The 21,803-nt window shown below is 36.5% G+C and overlaps 1 protein-coding gene across 8 annotated transcripts in view; it reads left to right on the plus strand.

The window, feature by feature from the left end:
- Positions 1-21,803, plus strand: part of LOC131436857 (ras GTPase-activating protein raskol) — a 352,339-nt gene that overhangs the window by 124,625 nt on the left and 205,911 nt on the right. Inside the window, exons 1-2 of one of the 8 annotated variants that reach the window (XM_058605807.1) lie at positions 16,859-17,319; positions 18,657-19,390. The exons of 3 other annotated variants lie outside the window; for them this stretch is intronic. In XM_058605807.1, coding sequence (XP_058461790.1) covers positions 19,246-19,390 — 145 coding nt within the window. In that variant the 5' untranslated portion in view covers positions 16,859-17,319; positions 18,657-19,245. Of the gene's footprint in view, positions 1-16,858; positions 17,320-17,607; positions 19,391-21,803 lie in introns of those variants that run through there. 4 more of the 8 variants (XM_058605808.1, XM_058605806.1, XM_058605810.1 and 1 more) reach the window with 4 other exon arrangements.

Raw genomic sequence — 21,803 nt, forward strand, 5'->3', positions numbered from 1 at the left:
ACATTTCTTTTTATTTTTATACATTTTTTCTTACTCTACGACATCTGAGTAACGGTAGCTTTGACACTTGATCGCTTTGTGATGGGTTGATTACTTGTTTTTTTGTATCAAGAGATTCCACTTGAACAATGAATTTCCGTTGCAAATTGAGGCCAAAAGAATAAAGAATTACTGGAACGCCATGTAGAACTTGCTTGCATGATGATAGGCTTGCAATATTATTGCTCATGGTTTGGCGCTGAAAATCACTCTATTGTAAATATAAAAATACCAACACTTTTAATATTACCATTTTTTCCTCTGTTCCGATCAGAAGGTTAAGTTTGATATGTGGAAAGCGATACAACCCAGCTCGGTTTACTTGCAAACGTTAAAATTAGTTTTTTTTACGTTGGTCAATGATATGCAGTGAAAACGGTTAACACTAATTTGGTAAAAACATTGGTGAAGCAAAATATTCGGAACTATGAGGGTAACTCAATAACAAAAAACCTTTTTTATTATTTTAAAACCGCACTTCGAATACTTCCTTTCTCTGAGTTTCCTCGCGTTCAGCCACCCTTTGAAGCGAAACAACGTTTGCTCTCGTGACTTTTTTGTGTGGTACATTAGTGAAACCTCTCTGAAATTACCAAATTTTAATGTATTTGCAAATAAACGGCACAGTTTCATTCCAAATCCTTTTGCAAAAAAGCTTCTTTAGTAATAATTGAGTTTGATCAATCACCCTGAATTACGTCAAAATTTCCATTTTTATTTTAATTTTTTTGGGGTACAAATGTGTCTCGAGAGCGTTCTAGGGTTAAATCTTATTCACACGAACAAAAAAAAAACAATTGATCAATCATCTTTTTGATGCACAAGATCGTGAAGACTAAAAAATAAAGAAAATTGCCCATTTTTCTAGCGTTTCGTTGAGTGATCGCCTTAATGAACAATCAATAAATGCATTTTTGACCATTTGTCGGTAATAATATTTCGATTTTTATTTCGGATGGTGGTGGACTCAATTTGTCCACGTTTAATATCGTCAGTACAGGTATCATTGAAATAGTTCGTATTATCTGTGTATAGTTTTTCTGATATCTTACGCTTTTTTTGTTTGTTTGAATTTTATTCTGCCAATGCTTTGCTTTCATGTCTTTTGCGACGAGGATAACATTTTTGGTGATATACCATTCTACTGTTGATTTCGCGTAAAGGTAAGATGCATTACTGGTCAGAAGACAAGAGGATCCTTGTGAATCAGAATCATGAGTTTAAGTCGTTTTTGTAAACGTTTCTGGTTGTATATTTTGCTGTTCACCGAAGCAGTTTTTATGAAAAGCGGCGAAATCGAACCGTAGTCACAAGTAGCTTGCCATACCAAACCTTTCTTCCGAAATTTTTCGACTTCAATCGATGTCTCGGATTGGTTTAATACTCGCACTTCTCGAACTGTATAACATTGTGGCTCCGGCAAGAATGTATAAGAAACATTTTGTCGTCGTGGTTATACAGTTCGATTACCTTGCAAGTATCGTATCTTTTGACCTTCGAACTCTGAGCCTGATTGATGTGTCTGACGTTTTTTTTTTCTTCGTTTCATCGATGACGATTATTGCCTTATGCAGCAACACGAACGAACATCCACCTATCAGTCGGTGTTGAACAGTCGTTCGCACCGCACGCGTATAGCTCTTGGCTCCTGGAAATTTTTTCTGGCAACCTAGAGTTTCCTTGGTTCAAGGCTTCAGTCTTTTTCAAAGCTACCTGAATCACTAAGTCTGTTTAAAGACTAACAATTAGTCATCCTTTCTCAAGGTTATACAAAGAGTGATATTAGACTGACTAAGTGATATTAGAGTGACTGAGAAGTTAATCAGCCTTTTTTAAGGCTAGCTATTCAAAGAACTATTCTTCGAACTAATCAGTCTTTATTAAGACTTTTCCAAACTAGGAGTCTAATCGAAGACTAATTTAGCCTTGTTAATTTAATTTAAAATTTCATTCATTTCAAAAATGCCTGCGTTCAACCGGAAAGGCAACAAGCCAAAGGCTAAAAATAATTCAATGCGGAATAAAAAAAGACAACGGACGGATTTCCCTTCCGTTGGTTCTATGCCGTCTAACAATATTTACGAGATTATTCCTGAATCCGATTGTAGCGACATAGAAGAAAATTCTTCAAAAATTCCCAAAATGGACGCTTGTCGTTCTGGGAAGAAACATCAATCCATGCCACCAGTGACTTTGATGATTTTCGACTTCAAAGCATTCCGGATTGAGCTTTCTACTTTTCTCCCGGAAGTAAAAGTCTCATTTCAAATCGGACGAAGAGGAGAATGTCGAGTCTTGGTTGATGGATTGGAAGATTACGAACGTCTTATTCGATATTTGTCCGAGAAACTTCATAAATTTTATTCATATGATATAAAATCAGACAGACCGTTCAAGGCTGTCTTGAAAGGCTTATCAAATGAAATTAAAAATGAACTAAAAGAACTGCTTGGTTTTGCCCCTTCCCAAGTAATACTTATGAAAACAGAGCCAATGGTACTTCTAAACCACGCTCTGGAATTTCCCATGAACTTTACCTAATGCACTTCAATCGAAGTGATGTAAACAATTTGAAAACTTTAGATAAAGTACGTTACATTTCCCACATTAAAATTCATTGGGAGCATTATCAACGGCATAATCGTGTTGCAAACTTAACGCAATGTCGTCGTTGCCAAGGCTTCGGCCATGGAACCAAAAATTGTCATATGGATATACGGTGCTTGAATTGTGGTAAATCGCATTCGAAAGACGTTTGTCCTACGAATGAAACCACTGATAAATTTTCATGTTCAAATTGCAATGGAAATCATAAATCCAATTATTTGAAATGTCCTGTCAGGAAAAAATTTTAAACGCTCGTTCGCTTAGACAACAAGTCAAATCAACGGCCTTAAATTTACAGAACATACCTGGAAATCAAAAAACCGTTACAAATCCCACGCCTAATTCTTCTAAGGCACTTATTTCTTCGAATATAAAACAAAAAAACAGGTACGCCTGCCAATTCGTCTTCTAACGAAAATAATTTATTGACAGGTAGATCGACCTCGTCATCATCTTCTTCTAATGTCAGTTATGCTATTATATTAGGTAGAAATCTACCACCTATTTCTTCCAATGTAAATAATCAAAACACAGGATCGCCTAGCAGTTCATCTTCTAACGAAAACAATTTATTAATAAGTAGACCGGCCATATCATCTTCTTCTAATGGCAGTTCTAATGGCAGTCTATCTACAAATATTCCTTCAATGCCATTCGCTTCTTTAAATGAAATTGATCTAGGCGATATAACCTACAATATCAACTTTTTCAAATGATCATCCGAATGAATTCGACTTCATCACTTTTTGAAGCATTTCAAATCGGATGGCAATTTGCAAATAATATTATAATGAATTTAAAATTTAACAGTTAACAGTTAAATAATTATTTGAATATTTTAAATTGGAATGCTCGATCTTTGAAATCGAGTGAAGATGAATTTTATAATTTTCTCAAAGTTCACAAAATTCTTATTGTCATTGTGACAGAAACTTTTCTTAAACCAAATGTCAAATTGAAAAGTAATCTACATTATATGGTTCATCGATTTGACAGGTTTACTGGAATGTGTGATGGAGTTGCCATTTTTGTCCAACGGCAAATTAAACATCGAATTTTACCTTCTTTCAATACTAAAGTTATTGAAAGCTTGGGAATCGAAATTGAAACCATTCATGGAATTTATTTCATCGCCGGAGCATATTTGCCATTCCAATGTACCGGTGAACACATAAATTTCTTTAAAGGCGATTTGCAAAAACTCACAAGATATTGACCGAAATTTTTCGTAATAGGGGACTTAAATGCTAAGCATGTCCAGTGGAATTGTAGGCAAAATAACAGTAATGGTAAAATACTTTATAATCAACTCTCAGCTGGCTACTTCACAGTTCTTGATCCCAGTAATCCGACTTGTTTCTCTTCCGTGAAAAACCCGTCTACAATTGATCTGGTTCTAACGGATCAAAGTCACATTTGTAGTGAACCGATTACACATGCTGATTTTGACTCAGATCATCTTCCTGTAACATTCAGACTTTCATTTATTTATTTATTTATTTCGTCAAGCAAATGTAGACTACATATAAATTGTTTACAATGTTCACTTACATACTACGCATTATTTCTACGACAAAGCTGAGATTTGATTTGATTTTTTGACATAGTAAGGTCAAGATGTTCGCAGTATTGATTGTAATGGCGCATTATTCGATTGACTGGACTGTATTTTGCATAATTTGTTCTAGTCTTTCTTTCTAAAAATAATTTCCTGGTTCGTAATTGACGGCTAGGTGTATAAAAATTTAGTTGCGATAATAAAGAAGGTGATTGAATGCGTTGAGAAATAATGTCGCTGATAAAATAAAGCATTGCAAGGTCGCGGCGTTCTTTAAGTGTTTGTATATTGATGAGCATGCAGCGTGCTTCATATGATGGTAGAGGAAATGCTGTCCAGTTTAATTTACGAAGTGCATATAAAAGAAATTGTTTTTGAATAGATTCGATGCGTTCTTCGTGAATAATATTATATGGATTCCATACTAGGCTGCAATATTCCAAAATAGGTCTGACATATGTAGTGTATAATAATTTTATTGTGTATGGGTCCTGAAAGTTATGACTGAAGCGTTTAATAAAGCCCAGCATGCTATTTGCTTTATTGATTATGGTATTGTAGTGTTCCACAAAAGTGAGCTTGGAGTCTAAGATTACGCCTAAATCTCTTACAATTTTACATTTTTCTACAAGCTGATTTCCTAGATGTATGTTTGTGGGTATAGTTTCATTTTTCCTACTGAAAGTTATTGAGTTACATTTTTTTACATTGAGTTGGAGTAGACTTTTGCAGCACCAAATGTGGAATAGATTGATTTCGTTCTGGAATATTACAGCGTCGTTGATATTTTTAATTTCCATGAAGAGTTTCATGTCGTCTGCATATATAAGCACTTTCAGATTTTTGAGTATGAAGGAAATGTCGTTTATATGTAAAATGAAAAGGAGAGGCCCTAAGTGAGAACCCTGAGGTACGCCAGATGTTACATTAATTGGTTCAGACAGAATGTTTTGGAAGCGGACTACCTGTACACGATTCGTTAAGTATGATTTGAGCCATTCCAGAAGAGTATGTTTTATGCCATATTTTTGTAGTTTGTGTAGAAGTAAAGGTATGTCAATACGGTCGAAGGCTTTGCTAAAGTCAGTGTAAAGAGTTTCTACGTAGTTGCCGGCGTCCATTGCATTCAGAGTGAATGTCATAAATTCTAAAAGATTTGTTGTAGTTGAGCGGCCTTTAAAAAAGCCATGTTGTTTGTTTGTTATTACATTTTTAAGTTGATGAAAAAGTTTTTCGTTTATAATTTTTTCAAATAATTTTGGAATGCATGAGATAATGGCTATTCCACGGTAGTTCCGAATGTTAGATTTTGCACCAGATTTAAATATTGGTACAAGAAAGGAAGATTTCCATGCTTTGGGAAAAGTACATTTATTAAGTGATAAGTTAAAAATTAGTTGTAGTGGTAGTGTAAGTTCTTCAGCAAGATTTTTTAAAAATATTGGTGGTATACTGTCAGGTCCAGGCCCTTTTGAGGCGTCTAAGTTTTTCAGTGCTGTCGAAATGTCATGTTCTGATAGATAGTTTACAGAGATGGAGCTAGAAAATGCAGGTATGTAAGAGAAGTATTCACGGTCACGGTCAGTTTCTGAATAAGATGTATATACTTCCTGGAAAAAATTTGCAAATTGATTGCAGATTTCTGTACTATTTTTCCCTACATGTTCGTCGAGGTGCATTTGAGATGGAAAATTGTTGCTTTTTAGTTTAGTTTTTGTGTAGTTAAAAAAGTTCTTAGGGCAAGTCTTTATTTCGTTTTCAATTTTGCGGTTGTATTCTTCGTGTGCTGTGTTAATGGCTATTTTGAGTTGATTGCATAGATTTAAGTAATTTTGAAGATGAGCGTCACTTTTTTCTTGTTTGTAAGTTTTGTGTGCTTTTTGTTTCCTATTTTTCAAATGTTTTAGTTGTGAATTGAACCATACAGGTAATTTGCTGTTATGATTTTTTCTTCTTCTTTTCATGGGCAAAGTTTCGGATAATATTTTGTTTATAATGTGATAGAATTTGTTTACTTCGACGTCGACATTTCCTTCTGTGCTCAGTATGTTCCGCCAGTTTATTATACTTAGTCTACACTTGACTTCTTCAAAGTCAATTTTATTGTATTCCGGCACTTCCTCATATTCCAAGTCGTAGGGAAGGGATGCATTGTGTGTAAATAATGAATATTCAATTGCGGTGTGAAATGCTTCATTTTTCCATAATGGCAGGTTTGATGCGTTTCCAACGAAGCTTTAATTAATCCAATTAAATAGGTGCACTATTCATGTACCATTTGATTCCACTATTTCACTGTCACGTTATTACACTTTCACAAAGTCACTATACTTTAATGAAGCAAAACAAACTTATAAAACCGATACACTGAAGAAGGATGTAAATAACATTCCGATATACGCGTATCTGTATTGTAACGTTTGTTATGCTTCATTAAAGTATAGTGACTTTGTGAAAGTATAATAACGTGACAGTGAAATAGTGGAATTAAATGGTACATAAATAGTGCATCTATTGAATATATTCCGCTAACAGCTCTAGGTAAAAATAGTAATCCAATTAGTTCTATATTCAACTATCATAGAGCTAATTGGTTGGATTACAATCTCACATTGAAAATCATGTGAATCATGAAACTATTTTAAAACATTCTGCGGACATCGACACAGCAATTGATAATTTGAATCATTACATTATCGAAGCTAGAAATCTTTCAGTTCCAAAAGCTCAAACTAAATTCAATTCTCCTATCATCGATGACAATCTTCAACTGCTCATTCGGTTGCAAAATGCTTGTCGAAGACAATATCAACGTTCTCGTGATCCTGCTATGAAAAACATAGTTAAGGATTTACAAAAAGAAATTAAACATAGATAGAAGAAGTTGAAAAAATTAAACCATATTCTAAACCTTTCTGGAAACTTTCTAAGGTTCTTAAGAAACTTCAGAAACCAATTCCTGCTCTCAAGGAAGGAAATCAAATACTTCTTTCAAATGGCGAAAAAGCTCAAAAACTTTCTCAGCAGTTCGAGAGTGTCCACAATTTTAATTTGAACGTTGTGAGTCCTATTGAAAATGAAGTCTCACTGAAATATGATCATATTTCAACCCAAGTATTATCACAAGATGACATTATTGAGACGAATTTTGATGAAATTAAATCAATTATTAGGAAACTTAAAAACATGAAGGCCACTGGTAATGATGGAATTTTTAATATTCTTATTAAAAATCTTCCCGATGTTATCTTGAGACTCCTGGTTAAAATTTTCAACAAGTGTTTTTTATTAGCTTACTTCCCAAAAAGATGGAAAAACGCTAAAGTAATTCTTATCCTAAAACCTGATAAAAACCCAACAGAAACATCAAGTTATCGACCAATAAGCTTACTTTCTTCTATCAGTAAACTTTTTGAAAAAATTATCTTGTTCAGAATGATGTCTCATATAAATGAGAATTCAATTTTTTTACCAGAGCAGTTTGGATTTCGTCATGAACATTCAACTACTCATCAAATAAATCTTCTGGGTTATCCACTGGAGTTGCTCTTCTAGACATATAAAAAGCATTCGACAGTGTTTGGCACAAAGGTTTAATAGCAAAAATGTCTGATTTCCAGTTTCCTATTTATTTGATCAAAATGATTCAAAATTATTTAATTGATCGTACTCTTCAGGTTAGATATCAGAATTGTAAATTTGAATTGCTACCCGAACGAGCCGGTGTTCCGCAGGGTTCGAGCGTAGCTCCAATCTTGTATAATATTATCACTTCTGATCTTCCAAATTTACCCGTTGGTTGTCAGAAATCGCTATTCTGTGACGACACAAGTCTGTTAGCCACAGGTAGAAATCTAAGAGTGATCTGCAGTCGCCTACAAAGAAGTTTAAATATTTTCAGTGATTATCTGTCAAAATGGAAAATTTAACCAAATGCAGCAAAAAACGCAATTAATTATCTTTCCTTATAAGCCAAGAGCTTCTTTTCTTAAACCAAACAATAATCACATTCTCAAATTGAATGGCTTGGAATTGACATGGTCTGATCAAGCTAAATACTTAGGTTTAACGTATGACAAAAAACTCACTTTCAAGGATCACATTGAAGGAATCCAGGCAAAGTGTAATAAATATATTAAATGTTTATATCCTCTTAAAAACAGAAATTCTAAGCTCTGTTTAAAAAACAAATTGTTAATTTATAAACAAATTTTCAGACCAGCCATGCTTTATGCAGTACCAATTTGGTCAAGTTGTTGTTCCACCAAGAAAAAAAAAACGCTTCAAAGGATTCAGAATAAAATTCTGAAAATGATTTTGAAGCGTCCTCCCTGGTTTAGTACAAATAAGTTACACAGACTCACAAATATAGAACCATTAGATGTAATGTCACATAATATTATAAGCAAATTCCGTCAAAAATCGATGCAATCTTCAATTGAATCGATTCGCTCTCTGTATTAGTTAGTAAGTTAGTATATGAGTTCCTTTTCCCCATTACACAATACAAGTAGGTTTAGAATTTTCTCTACACAAAAATCTCAGAATTGCGGAAGCAAATGATGTCCTCACGGTAATAACTAAATCATATATATATATATATATATATATATATATATATATATATATATATATATATATATATATATATATATATATATATATATATATATATATATATATATATATATATATATATATATTTATATATATATATATATACATATATATATATATATATATATATATATATATATATATATATATATATATATATATATATATATATATATATATATATATATATATATATATATATATATATATATATAATAGGGCTGAAAAGTCACCACTTGTGGCTGAACACCCAATTTAAATATTAATAATTTAATTTTAACTCATATTCCAATAAATAGTTATTAAAAAAAAACATACACCTATGGTGGAAGATGGAAGTGACTGTGTCTTTTCGTTTCCGTGCTTCTGTTTCCATACGGAAAATCGTATCTGCTATGCTGCGAAATGCATTCGACGAGGGATGGTTCCTAGCTGAACCGTGATGCAAGTATTCCTAGTTTGCGCGCTAATGACCGGTTTCCAATTTTCATTTGTATTGAGTTTTTTTTGCTACATACATATTCTTAACTTGATAAGATCACTTGAAAGTTACAGTTAAGTTTTATTACTCTCATCATTGCATTAGCAATTCAGAACTAAGAGACTTATACAAGAATTAACCTCTTTGATCGCCCAATCGCGCTGCAATCGCCAAAAAGATGTCTCATAGTTATTTATATTTAGGCAAACCTGTCAAATTTCAGCTTCATATCGCTATTTGTTATGTTTTGACAACCCATTTTGATTTACGTGCTTGGCAACCAAAGGGAGTATAAAAACCGTCTCGAGCGCAATTCGGAAGCGTGTTTGGCGAGTGCCTCGAACTGATGTAGAAGTATTAAATGAGTTAGAAGAATCATGTCGTCGGTTTTCAAGAATTGTCATGATGTCGTGGATTACCTCGAAAAAGCAAAATCCATCAACTGCATGTATTACTTAGCATTGAAGACTACTAACCCATTCTCTATTTTCGTTCGATCATGCTTTTTCAAACTATAATTTGTTCTCAAACCTCAAATTATGACTATCCAATGAAAAATTCTGCTTGCAGACTTATATGAGAATAACTTTTCTGGCGTAGTCATCTACGTGTTTTAAATGGGGATGTTCTATCACATGGTTTCAAATAGTTTTTTTCTTAGGGAATTTATGTTAGCGTGCCAATGACAAAGATTATAGAAAATTTTTTAGACGTATATGTCCAAAATCAGAATGAATCGGCAACCAAATCTTTTCAAAACGAAAGCGAAAGTGCCATAAACCAAATCTAGCGCAAGACTTGGTATTGACGTTTCACAATAATATTTTCCTACTCACTATTTTCGCAAGTGAGATTAATAACAGTAAGTTAGTCATTCAATGGTTTGATGAACCCGACAGTCTGATCACAATGCCGGTCTCCGTAGCTTCCGCTGTTTTTTTATTACTTAACAGAAATAATATCACCAAAATTGTGATATACTCTTAGTCCGAAGAGTATACACACACACCAGAACAAGCAATGGCTATGACTTTGACTAATGTACAATAAAAGTATAATAAAAGAGCACATGCCAAACCAAGTTGCGCATCAGCGATTCTACCGGATTTACAGCACACTGCGCACATGCATATGCAAAGTATTCGAACTTCACAGCCATCACAAGCGACCATACTTTGTTTTAATATATAACAAATTGCGTAGTCACTGTCTTTAATTCACTTTTTCTTAAAAACTCGGATTACAAATTTTATACAATTCTGATGTAGTTTTGATTGATCGTAACCATAGGAAACTAATAGAGTGATATGTCGATTTTGATGTCTCTGTTCTCGAGTGTTAACGTGAGTTGCATAGATTTAGTTTTTCCGCAATGCAGTGCCACCCAAATAATCGGCAGAGCACGATGCGTCATTCCGCGCGGTCATGCATCGTGTGTTGCCGTGTGCTTTGTGGTTTTGCTAAGTTCTCATTACCATGCAGCGTATTTCCAACGCCATTGCAGCAGTTTTAGGATGCCTCTTGAAATCAAAAAGCATATGAATGTTTCTAAGCACAGACGAACCAAAATAAAAAGAGCAAAAGAAACTGCAGTTTTTTTATCGTATTTATGTTGGCAATTGTCATTTTGTGATTACTACACTGTCGATCATCGCTAATTTTCTCTCATGCCAAGGAAACAGCTCAGCAGAAAGGTTTGTTATTTTGTAAACTGAGCGTGCGGTAGGTGGCAGTTTTTCATACAACAATGGTGACGTTTTTCGCTAAGACAGAAAAAATTCGCAAGCAAAATGTACCTTTCTAATATTAGCTCAGCGTGCGACCGCGTACCGTAATAAAAGTAGTTTTGATTAATCCATTTTGTTATACCCGTTGATTCTTTTCACTCTTTGGATATAAATAAGACATGCTCTAGTTTCAATAAAAGCTGTTGTTTTTCTTTAGTTCGATAATCGTATTGTGAGTCGGGAAAAGGGTTACAAGCTAAATATTTTAAAATGCCATCGAAAAAGCTGCTTTCTTTAACATTGGCTTGTTGTTGCTTCTCATTATTGATGGTGCTGGTTGCCACATTGACCTTGTCCGTTTAAATATTTGAGTCAATTTTAGTACGATCATAAAAATGTTGGTAATGTTACCAGTTTTACTATTCCCATCCACTACTCTGTATGCGCTGTTTCACTTGACAGATAATATATGTTCAATACAGCTCCGCTTCCACGTAACCATATGGAAGTCTTCACAGTAGGAAAATCGGTCCCTTCTAGTTCTGTTTAATAAAGCGAGCAGATCTCAAGTGACAGTCAGAAAGCTGCTGTGTGGAATTAGTTATATTCACTCATGGGGCGTTCTATAGTGATTTCATCGTTCACTGTCCTGTCAGCAACGAGAGCAAACATTGATCGTAAGCTACCATAGGAAGGCAGTTTCCAATATCATGATCGACATGACGCCTGCTCATAAAACTGTTACTGAGACTGGCGGCAACTGTCATCGTTAATCTTGTAAACGATATTTGGATGGTTCCACATGAATTTGTTGGGTTTGGTTTGGTAGCACACGTGTAATAAATGCCGTCGTGTTCAAATCGCAGACGGAGAGAATTATATTTAAAATTAGAAAATTGTGCGTATCACCTCTGCCACTGGATGAGGCATCATAAAGACCTTAATTTTATTTGCAACAATGTACTGAACGTTAATGCTACATGTTTTGAATTTTCGCTAAAATACATGTTTCATGAAAGTGGGATTTCCACCAATGTAAATACAGTCTTGGTCTTGGTATTGGATCCCGTTTTGTTATTATTGTGGGCTTATCAAATATCCAAATAGTAGCTTTCAAACCTGTCTAATGTTTCCGAAAGCGATTCAGGCATAGCTCATTTTGGTGTAATAAAAATACTGGGATTTGTCGGTCACATCACATATGAGATTACATATCCCGAAGCGGAAATATTTGCCATTGAAGCTCTCAAATAAGCCTAACTTTATCGAAATTCATTGAGTCATCTTCGAGAAAATTTAGCTCATCGAAAAAGCGGTTAGTCGATTACATCACCTTTGCCATTATATCTCCGGAACCAGGAGTGACAGCCATTTGGTCTTCCTACTAGATTCACCATTTAATAGTAGCTACACTTGGTGAATCTCGGCTCAGCCATCTCTGAGGAAATTGAGTGGTAAAAATAACAATATCTCCAGAAACAGATATGGCGGCCAATTGATTTTCGAACTTGATCAATGTCTCAATTCAGCCATCTGCGAGAAAAATAAGCGGAAAAAATATATTTGAAAGGTGCACACACACATCAATACACACACAGACATTTTTTCCAGAGGATGTGCCACAGTGAAGAGAACTGGAACGCAGCGTCAACCTCTCAGATCGCGGGCATCTTGCAGCGGAATTGGAGCGCAGAACAACAACAGACATCCGACTAAACCAAGAGTGGTCAGTGAATAAATATCGGTTCGGAAATATTTCCTTCGTCGGGGAATTCTCCGTCGGTGTAGCCTAAATGCTTTGTCGTGGATTAGAGGATTGGATATCGACGTAGTTCCGGTTTGGATCGACCGGTATCACCTCGGCACTTCTTCGAATGTTCTGGGTGGCGTAACATGAAAGTCGGTATCGGGAGAATTTCTTCCGTCGGGGATCTTTTCGTCGGCGTAGTCTAGATCATTCGTCGGGGATTAGACGAGTGGATTGCAACGTAGCTCCGCTATGGATTGTCGGGGCGCCAGTGAACCGGAAACCATTATCCAACCGGAATCAATGGGCCAACTCAGGCATCTTGCTGATCGAATTGTTCATGGGTTTCGGGAGCGTCGGTCCCTGGAAAATTTCCAACGCCGGGGAACTTTCCGTCGGTATAGGCTAGATCCATCGTCGGGGACTATCCGAGTAGTTTCGAGACGTAGACCAGCCCTGGGTCGTCGAGGTGCCTGCGAACCTTGACCGACCTTGACATCCTCCTGGTCGTTCCACTGGAGTGAAGCAAGTGGCTCAAAGTTAAAGGGTTCAAGTGGAAGGAGAAAACGATGGAGACGTCCATAATGATGGATATGCCCGGAAAGGGTGTTGTTAGCACCGATAACCTCCCATCCCGAAGTAATAGTTCACGGTGGAACCGGGGAGGAAGAGTTGGAAATTCAAGGTGTTTTAGAGGGTAGTTCCAATTATACAGTTGCGTAGTCCTGTGCGTTGCAAAAAAAACATACTGACATTTTCGGATCTCGTCGAGCTGTGTTCAATGGTATATTACACAACGGCTCTCTGGAACTCCGATCAAAAGTCGGTTTCTACAGCAATTCTATTATCTTTCTATAGAGAAAGGAAAAAAAACAGTACTGTCGCATCACAGAGCGTCATCACTTGCACCAGCAGTGCGTCTAGCCATGTACTTCAGTACGTTTCTCCGAAAACTGCCCGTTTGTCAGCCAATTCGTTCACTCGATTCTAAATGTATATGAGATCGAGCGGAAGTCATCCTGAGAGATGGGTCAGGGTCATTTCTGAATCCGTTATGGTAAACGAGGATGTTATAGGTTTTTGAGCGAGAAGCTGCCACTTTCGACGGCGGGATGGTGGCCAACTTAGCTGGCGTCGCCTCGGCGGCTTTGTGCCGAAGAACCATCTTGGCTTCGGTTATATGGCTGTGCCACAAAAATTGTCCAAGAGACATAAAAAACAAAAAAAAAGTAATAATGTGATAAATTCGAAATTAATCTTTCGGCGACATGTCCCTTGCGACGAAATGACCCTTTCGGCGGAATGGCACTTGGCGAAACGACTTTTGGCATCAAAAATTTTTTTTCGATTTCGAAAATTTCAGGTTAACCCCACTCCCCCTCACCAGGGTTATTTTTCAAGATATATGACAAATTCCACTAAGTGGACTAAGAAGGGTTCCTTTCTCTATAGAATGGTATTAGAATTGCTGGAAAAACCGACTTTCGAACGGAGCCTCGGAGACCCATAGTGTTATATACATTTTTTTAGATTAGCATCACTCTTCTCATACAAATAGCGCTTGGTTGGAAAAATGATGCCTACTATGTGACATAAACACTGAAACATGCTTTTGTGAACTACTCGATTCAATCTGAATCAATTGGTGTCAAAAATGAGCCCAGATTAGTGTCACAAAATAAAAAGATAAAAAAATATTTTTGAGAGACTGTTTTGAAGACAGAGAAAGGCATAATCATACCACTAGGTGGATTAAGAAAGGTTTTTTCTCTTCGGCTTTGACTGAGCATGCTGTTTGTGTCTGTATTGGTATGATTCCTCCCTTCCTTGGGCATTTACGAACTAAACGGGGGTTCGTAAAAAGAGGTAGTTCGTAAAAAAGTTTACGTTATTTGGGATTTGGTTCGTAAAAAATGTTTACGTTATTTGGAATTTACTTGGTAAAAAAAGTTTTGTGTAATAAATCTGAAAACCGCGCATCATATGGTTATTTTCGGAACGGATGTGAATAGTAAGTGCAAAAAAATGATGTTTGGGCTCGTTTCAAAATCCAAGATGGCGGCTTCCGGTTTGTTGATATTCCTTGAAACCCCTTACAATATGGGTACTTTCGGAAAGAGATGGAAAAGTAGACGTCGGAAAATGTTATTTGAGGTGGTTTTGAAATGCAAAACAGTGACTTCCGGTTTATTAGTATTTTTTGAAAGTTTTTGCCATTTTACTTGAACTTGGTATTCCTTTAAAACACTATACCGGAGTCACCTCATTGAATTTTGAAACGAGCTCAAACATCGTTTATTGGTATCCAATATGTTTCGGATTTCTTTGTTTTAAAGGTTTACAAGGCATATCGATAAGACGAAGGATGTTATATTGGAATTCAAGACGACAGCAAACATAGTTTTGCGGTATCTGTTTATTAAATACTTTCTAAAAATACCCATATTGTTAAGGTTTTCAAGGAATATCAATCAACCGGAAGTCGCCATCTTGGATTTCCGAAATACTTCAAACATCATTTTCCGGAATCTACTCTTTAAACCCGTTCCAAAACTATCCATATTGTAGTAGTTTCCATGGAGTCGGAAATCGCTTTCGATGTATGCCAAAACCTCTTTTTACGAAGTAGGTTCGTAAAAAACGTTTACGTTATTTGGGATTTGGTTCGTAAAAAAAGATTACGTTATTTGGGATTTGGTTCGTAAAAAGATTTACGTAAAAAGAGGTAACGTATAAAAAGTGTTCGTAAACGGAGGTTTGGGTGTATAATGAGTAGTTACACTGATACAAATCCCGCTAGTAAACCATAATGTTTAGTTTTTCCATTTCTTATTTGGTTCATATCCTACAAGTACAATATGACTGTGTTGTCGTTTATAGACCACAGAATTTTTGTCAGATCAAAGCAGTTGCTCTATTGAACACACTTTTGCATCACCACACTTTCATACTGTGCAGTTCGATTTAGTTACTGTTAAGTGGTTCAAAATGAATTGCCTTCCCCGCCAAGCAGTTATATTTAAACCGCTAAGCAGACCCAAAGTTTTCATTATATATGTTACATTTCTCGGATATTGCACCAAGGTGATGAAAAAATTACATACTAGAAGATAAATAAAAAATATGTTGTGCAGAATAGTGCTATTTCATGAAAACACTGTCGATGGGATCAGACAATTTTCCATTGCAAACTCTAAAACATTTGTGTGATTGAAATGAAAGTCATATTGAAAAAAAAAATGGAAGTAGAACAGAAACTTTTACTATTAAAATAGCTGTCTACAAATTGTTGTAACTCTAGATTTTTGGTACTGATTGAATATCTATCTGATATTTGATGTCTATCCTGTCATACAAGTGCTTCGAATTAACAAACATATTTCTAGCAAATTAGATCACAAAGAGTTGATAAATGGTTGTCGTTATATGATGTTAGAAAAATATTTTACAGTGTGTTCATTTTTTAACATGATTTCTAGATCAGGTATCAGATTTTCCATTACACTCTATGTTTATTTACATTCCATTATTTACAAAAACATACACCCATAATGTTCCGAATGATATCAGCATATAATTTTACATCGTTAGGTGATGAAAAACTAAGCGCCCCATGGCAATAATTCGCATCCGAAGTGAACGATCATTGGTCATCGTAACGAAGAAGAAACCAGATGAGCGAGAGTGTTTTTTTTTTCTCAGAGCTTGACACATTCTCCGATTCTCTCGTTCGAAATGCATACGGCATACTAGACGCAAACGGCTACTGGTTCAATGAAAAGTATACACCGTTTTACAAGATTATTGAAAAGAAAGGTAGATCGTTCAGACGTTTTATTCTAAAATACTATTTTTTTAATCGAGAACAACATTTAATAAAACACATTTTCTGTAATCACTTGAACTACTTTGTGTCATGAGATCACCAGAAAGAAATTCGAATGCCTTGGTTGAAACGATCCTGGATTTCGGTAATGTCATCTGGCGTTCCGCCACGCAATCAGCTGTGTCAGAGAAGGAGAGAGTGTACTCATTTCTACATAGTAGCTCAATGGCTTGAAAGAAAATAATAACATTCAGTCCTCTTCGAAACTCCATCCGTGTTGGTTGGTGTCTGCCGTCGGTACGAGTTTGTCGCAGAGTGATGATCGTAGGTTGAAAATTAGCACGGAAACACCGCCGGTATGCTGGACGGAAAGTGTTGGATCGTCATACGCTAATATTCGCGTACGTTCGTTCAAACTAGTGTGGTGTGGAGCAGGAATTTTCGCAGTAACGTGCGATCGTGGATTTTTTTCCCGCATGAGGAACTGATCGCTGATTGCCGGGAATACGATTGCCGCTCACTGACGTAAGACAGCGGCAGCGTGTTGCGCTTTCTTCTTCGAGTAGGAAGTTAATTTGTTGTGCGACGTTGCGAATCATGAGCACATGCCGACCCGACTGAGTTGTCTGTTGTTCTGCAGTTGGCATTGAATCAACCGAAATCCGTGTGATGTGTTTCGAGGCAAGAAATGGTGGGCGTCGTTCAATGAGTTTACCGGTGGGTGGCGTCGAAGAAAACTCGTGATTTTACATTCGGATTTCATGCGAATAATTACGCACCAGTATTTTCGGAGGTGTGTAAATAGATCTAAAAACTGAGCCATGCACTTACAATTCGAGGTTGTTTTATTTAGGAAATGTAGATGGGTATTTCAATCGGTTTTATTCATTGAGAAATGGTAGTTGTCAATTAAGACTGATGCGATTGCAATAATAGTTCGAGTTCTTGAAACTTGTTGATATTATGTGAAACTGAAAAAAATGTTGTTCATTCATATATGTATAGTATTGAGTCGATTAGATTGTATAGGATTTTCTAGTGATACTTCAAATTCGAATTCCTCAACACGTAATTCATAAGCAACATGAATCCTGCACTGTTGTAAAATATCTCGAAAAATTTTTCAAAGTGTTCATAAAACAGTCTCAAACTAAAACTTTTTCAATCATCACTTATTAAAACAACCAAACTATTCATGTAGTATGCAGCTCATCCTGTTATTTCCCACTTTTTGTTTTTTTTTGTTCTTACAGTGCTGAAAGCAAACTCGTGTAGATGATCTCGACAACGCTTTCTTTTGATTTTAGATTTTTATGAAATTTTATGACAATCACATTCGAAGGTGACTTCATTGAGTTCACACAAACCTACCTAAGCGTGAATTATGAGCTCATGAAATGTTATCCACGTTCTGTTTGTATGATTAGTTTGCGCAATGTTCTTCAAAAAACATTTACTTAGTTCCCATCAACGATATTGAAATTTATGATCACAAACCTCAGAAATATGTATAGTTCCTACGTAGTTTATTTGTGTAATGATCAAAGTGTGAGAGGTTCGAGACAAAGTCAATGAACTGTACTACCGAATGAAGTGGGTAGAATCAGAAGCGGGACAGGAAAATACGATCAAGTGGAGGAAAATGCTATGCTGTGACTCGTTTATGTGATCTTACTGGATGTTACAATCCCATATACGCACTAAATGTAAAACGCGAATAGTTTATGGTCTTCCAGAAGAAGTGAATTTTATTGTTGACCTAACAGAATTCGATGTTTCCAATTCAAAAATGAATGAAATCGTGATGACCTACTGTTTTGCCGGTTTACAGTGACGTTCACAAACATTCAAATATACTGCGATCATCAGTTATTTCACTGCATGCTATGGAATGTTCCAACTCCTGTGCTCTTTCATGCTTTCGAAACGTACAACGACGCGACCTCCCATTCCGCTTTGCATCGTTATAACGCGACCGAAGCATATTAAGCGCACAGCGCAGTGGCGGTCGCGACAAGATCATCAAATAAATCTTTGCCTTTTCCCACAAGAAGATGCCGATCGGTAGCAGAAAAAAAGACACCAGGCAAGATTGTGTGTATATTGATCATAAATGACAAGTCGGTCTCTAAAAATACCCAGTGCAATGCGCGTTGCGATCGTCAAGGGTTGAAGTGCGTTTGAGCTCGTGGTACAGAAAATCGGTGCCAAGATCGCGTGAACAAAAGGTTATGTTGTTTGATGTGATGATTCGCAGATGATACTGGCCCAAATAGATTTCTATACAGGCAAATTTCCGATGTTCGAGACGAAACAGTGTTTTTTTTAATGAATGCAGATGCAAAAATGGCAAGAATGCGATAATTGGTTTCCTTCAGTAATTTAATCGTTGAGGAATGTGAAAATCGAAGCGGGAATCCGCATTAGATCACTGTGAAAGGAAGTGGTCAGTTGACGAAACAAAGTGGAATATCTACCGGAAACCGAAGATTACCCGTTATTAGGTCGGTGACGGATATCTCGATAACCTGCAAACGAGATCTTCGACGAATCTGGTTTTCGAACACAAGATCGCGACGAACAAAAATCCTACAATCATCGAACTATCGTTGAACATAGAAGAGAAAGCGAATCAACTTTGTCATGAATTGCGCAACGCTGACGCCGGCTATCACACCGGATAATTATCAGCAGCAACAGCAACTCCAGAGGACCCTCGAGCGAGAACGACGGACGTCGCGTGGTTTGACGGCATGCCTCCGTGGTGAACGGGATGTGGAAGCGGAGAGTAAGTTTGTTGACATTTTTTTCACTTTTTATGCCACTTTCTTGTCTTCTCTGGTTCCAAACCAATAGAAGATAGAACTGTTACTTTGGTTACTTCGTCCAGTGAACCTTTCACTGGTAGACTTCAATCAGGTGTCAAGCTAATGATCTGGTCTGGTCTGGTGTGATCAGGGAAAGCCCACTGGGTAGGGTGCGGCTATTGCATCAACTGTTGACGGTGACTAGCTTTCTGTTAGGATCGATTAGGTTTGTACTGTGAGGTATAATAATCACCAGACCAGACTGATTGCTTCCGTGAGTTAGGTAAATAGCGGGTTCGCGTCACACTACCAATGATTATCAACCTTTTAAACGCAGACAGGATGTATGTTATGGATGTGCAGTCCGCTAACTTGTAGTTCAGTAATAAACATGCAAACAAGATAAGCAAAATGTATGATTTCAACAGAACAAGGATGTGTTAAATGACTTTCTTCGTCATTTGACTATCACAGGCTAGAACTGTACAACTTTGAGCGAATGTAAACAGCCGGTTTGGGAAAGAAGTTATGAGAGCTTTGTGTTTATTCTTCTTTTAAGAAATGCTTCAAGTCCTGGTGTGGGTCCAACTGTTTGGAAGTAACATGATTTATTGTGCGAGTGTGGTAGATTCTGTAGAAAAGTTGAATCGGTTCATATTTTTTTGCAAGAATCAAACTAATTCTATAAAAATATAAATGAATACTCAGGATTTTTTGAGATAGAATTTAATTTAAAAAGGTAATCGCCAATTTTTTGCCTTCGAGTCGAGTGTCAAAATTGAACTTTTCTTGGACATGGTCGAACTGATTTTCACAAACCTAAATTCAAATAAAACGTGTGATCCTATACAAAATTCCAGATTTTTTTCCAACTTTGACTTCCGGTCCCGGAAATACAGAATGATATGTGCAAACCAAGTGAAAAAATGAACACTCACTTACCTCGGAGATGAAGATTTGATACAAAATTTTGGATCCGAAATTACAAGGTGCTCTGTGTAAAATAAATAGATAAGTGTGCACTTCCTTTTCTCAGATGTGGTTAAATCGATTCTCACAAATTTCGATAAAAACTGATAGGTTTCACAATCTCATACAAAAGTTGTTGTGTGCTTCGTTCGCAAAGGCGTTTATGTTTTCTTCTTCCGTTCCAGCATGTACCGATGTGTACTGGTTTTGCATCGTCATATTGTACGACGGTTTGGAAGTTTTGGCACTCATCGCCCTATCATTTCGGAAGCGGAAGTCGGATCGGGATGAAATTGCACAGTATCTTTTAGGACAGTGAGGGCTTTCATTTGAATCATGATTTGTGAAAATCGGTTTAATCGTTGCTGAGAAATCGAAGTAAGCTCCGTTTTTGGAGCTTTTCGACGCTTTCGGAATCAGGTTTTTATATCAACCAACTAACAAGATCTGCCAACTAGATGAATTTACCAGTAAGTTTTGTAAAAATTTGCACCTCGTTTCGCCACCGCTTGTGAAAAAATAAAACAAAATCGAAAAATTTTTACTTATGTCGCTTCAATACCAGAACTGAAAGTCGGATCCGGAATAACTTTCCTAGGATTTTTGTAAGAATTTCAAGACCTTTTTTTTGTTATGCGTTTCAGGTAATATAGCAGTTTTAATGCACTTTGCTTCAACTTGTCCCTTGAATTTGTGTCATATAAGATACTGTCATTGAAGTGTAATAACGTGTGCTACTTGAGACTATATAGTAAAACCTATATAACAAAATGGAAATAATATCGCTTCAGTCAGAGCTTATAAATATATATAAAAATTGTTGAACATTCGCATAATGATGACTACCTATAATGATGTATACAAGGTGAGATGAAAAAACTGCAACAAAGTAAAACGCCATAATTTTTTCATTTTTTTTTTAAATTTTTTTGAATGAAAGCAAAAAATGTCGGAAATAACATCAAATTTGAGAATCGGTTTAGATTTGTTCGAATTGGCCACCTTTGGCACGAACTATGGCCTTCAAACGGCCAATGAAACCATCACACGCTGCCCGAAAGTGGCTCTGCGGTATTTTGTCCCATTCTCGGCGAAGCGCTTGCTTGAGATGATCGACACTTTGGTATTTTTTAGTGCCAACCTTGCTTTCCAAAATACCCCAGGCACAATAGTCCAACGGATTGGCATCCGGAGATTTTGGTGGCCATTGTGCGGTGGAAATGAAGCGAGGAACCTCATTTCTTAACCATTCTTGGGTGGCGCGTGCTGAGTGCGATGGTGCTGAGTCCTGTTGGAATGTCCAAGGTCTGCGGCCGAAATGTTTGCATGCCCAGGGCTTCAGAACTCCCTCCAAAATATTTTCGCGATAGATTTGCGCATTTATTTTGACCCCACGGTCGATGAATACGAGCGGCGAGCGACCAT

The sequence above is a fragment of the Malaya genurostris genome, chromosome 3, assembly GCF_030247185.1.
Source record: "Malaya genurostris strain Urasoe2022 chromosome 3, Malgen_1.1, whole genome shotgun sequence".
NCBI classification, from domain to species: Eukaryota; Metazoa; Arthropoda; class Insecta; order Diptera; family Culicidae; genus Malaya; species Malaya genurostris.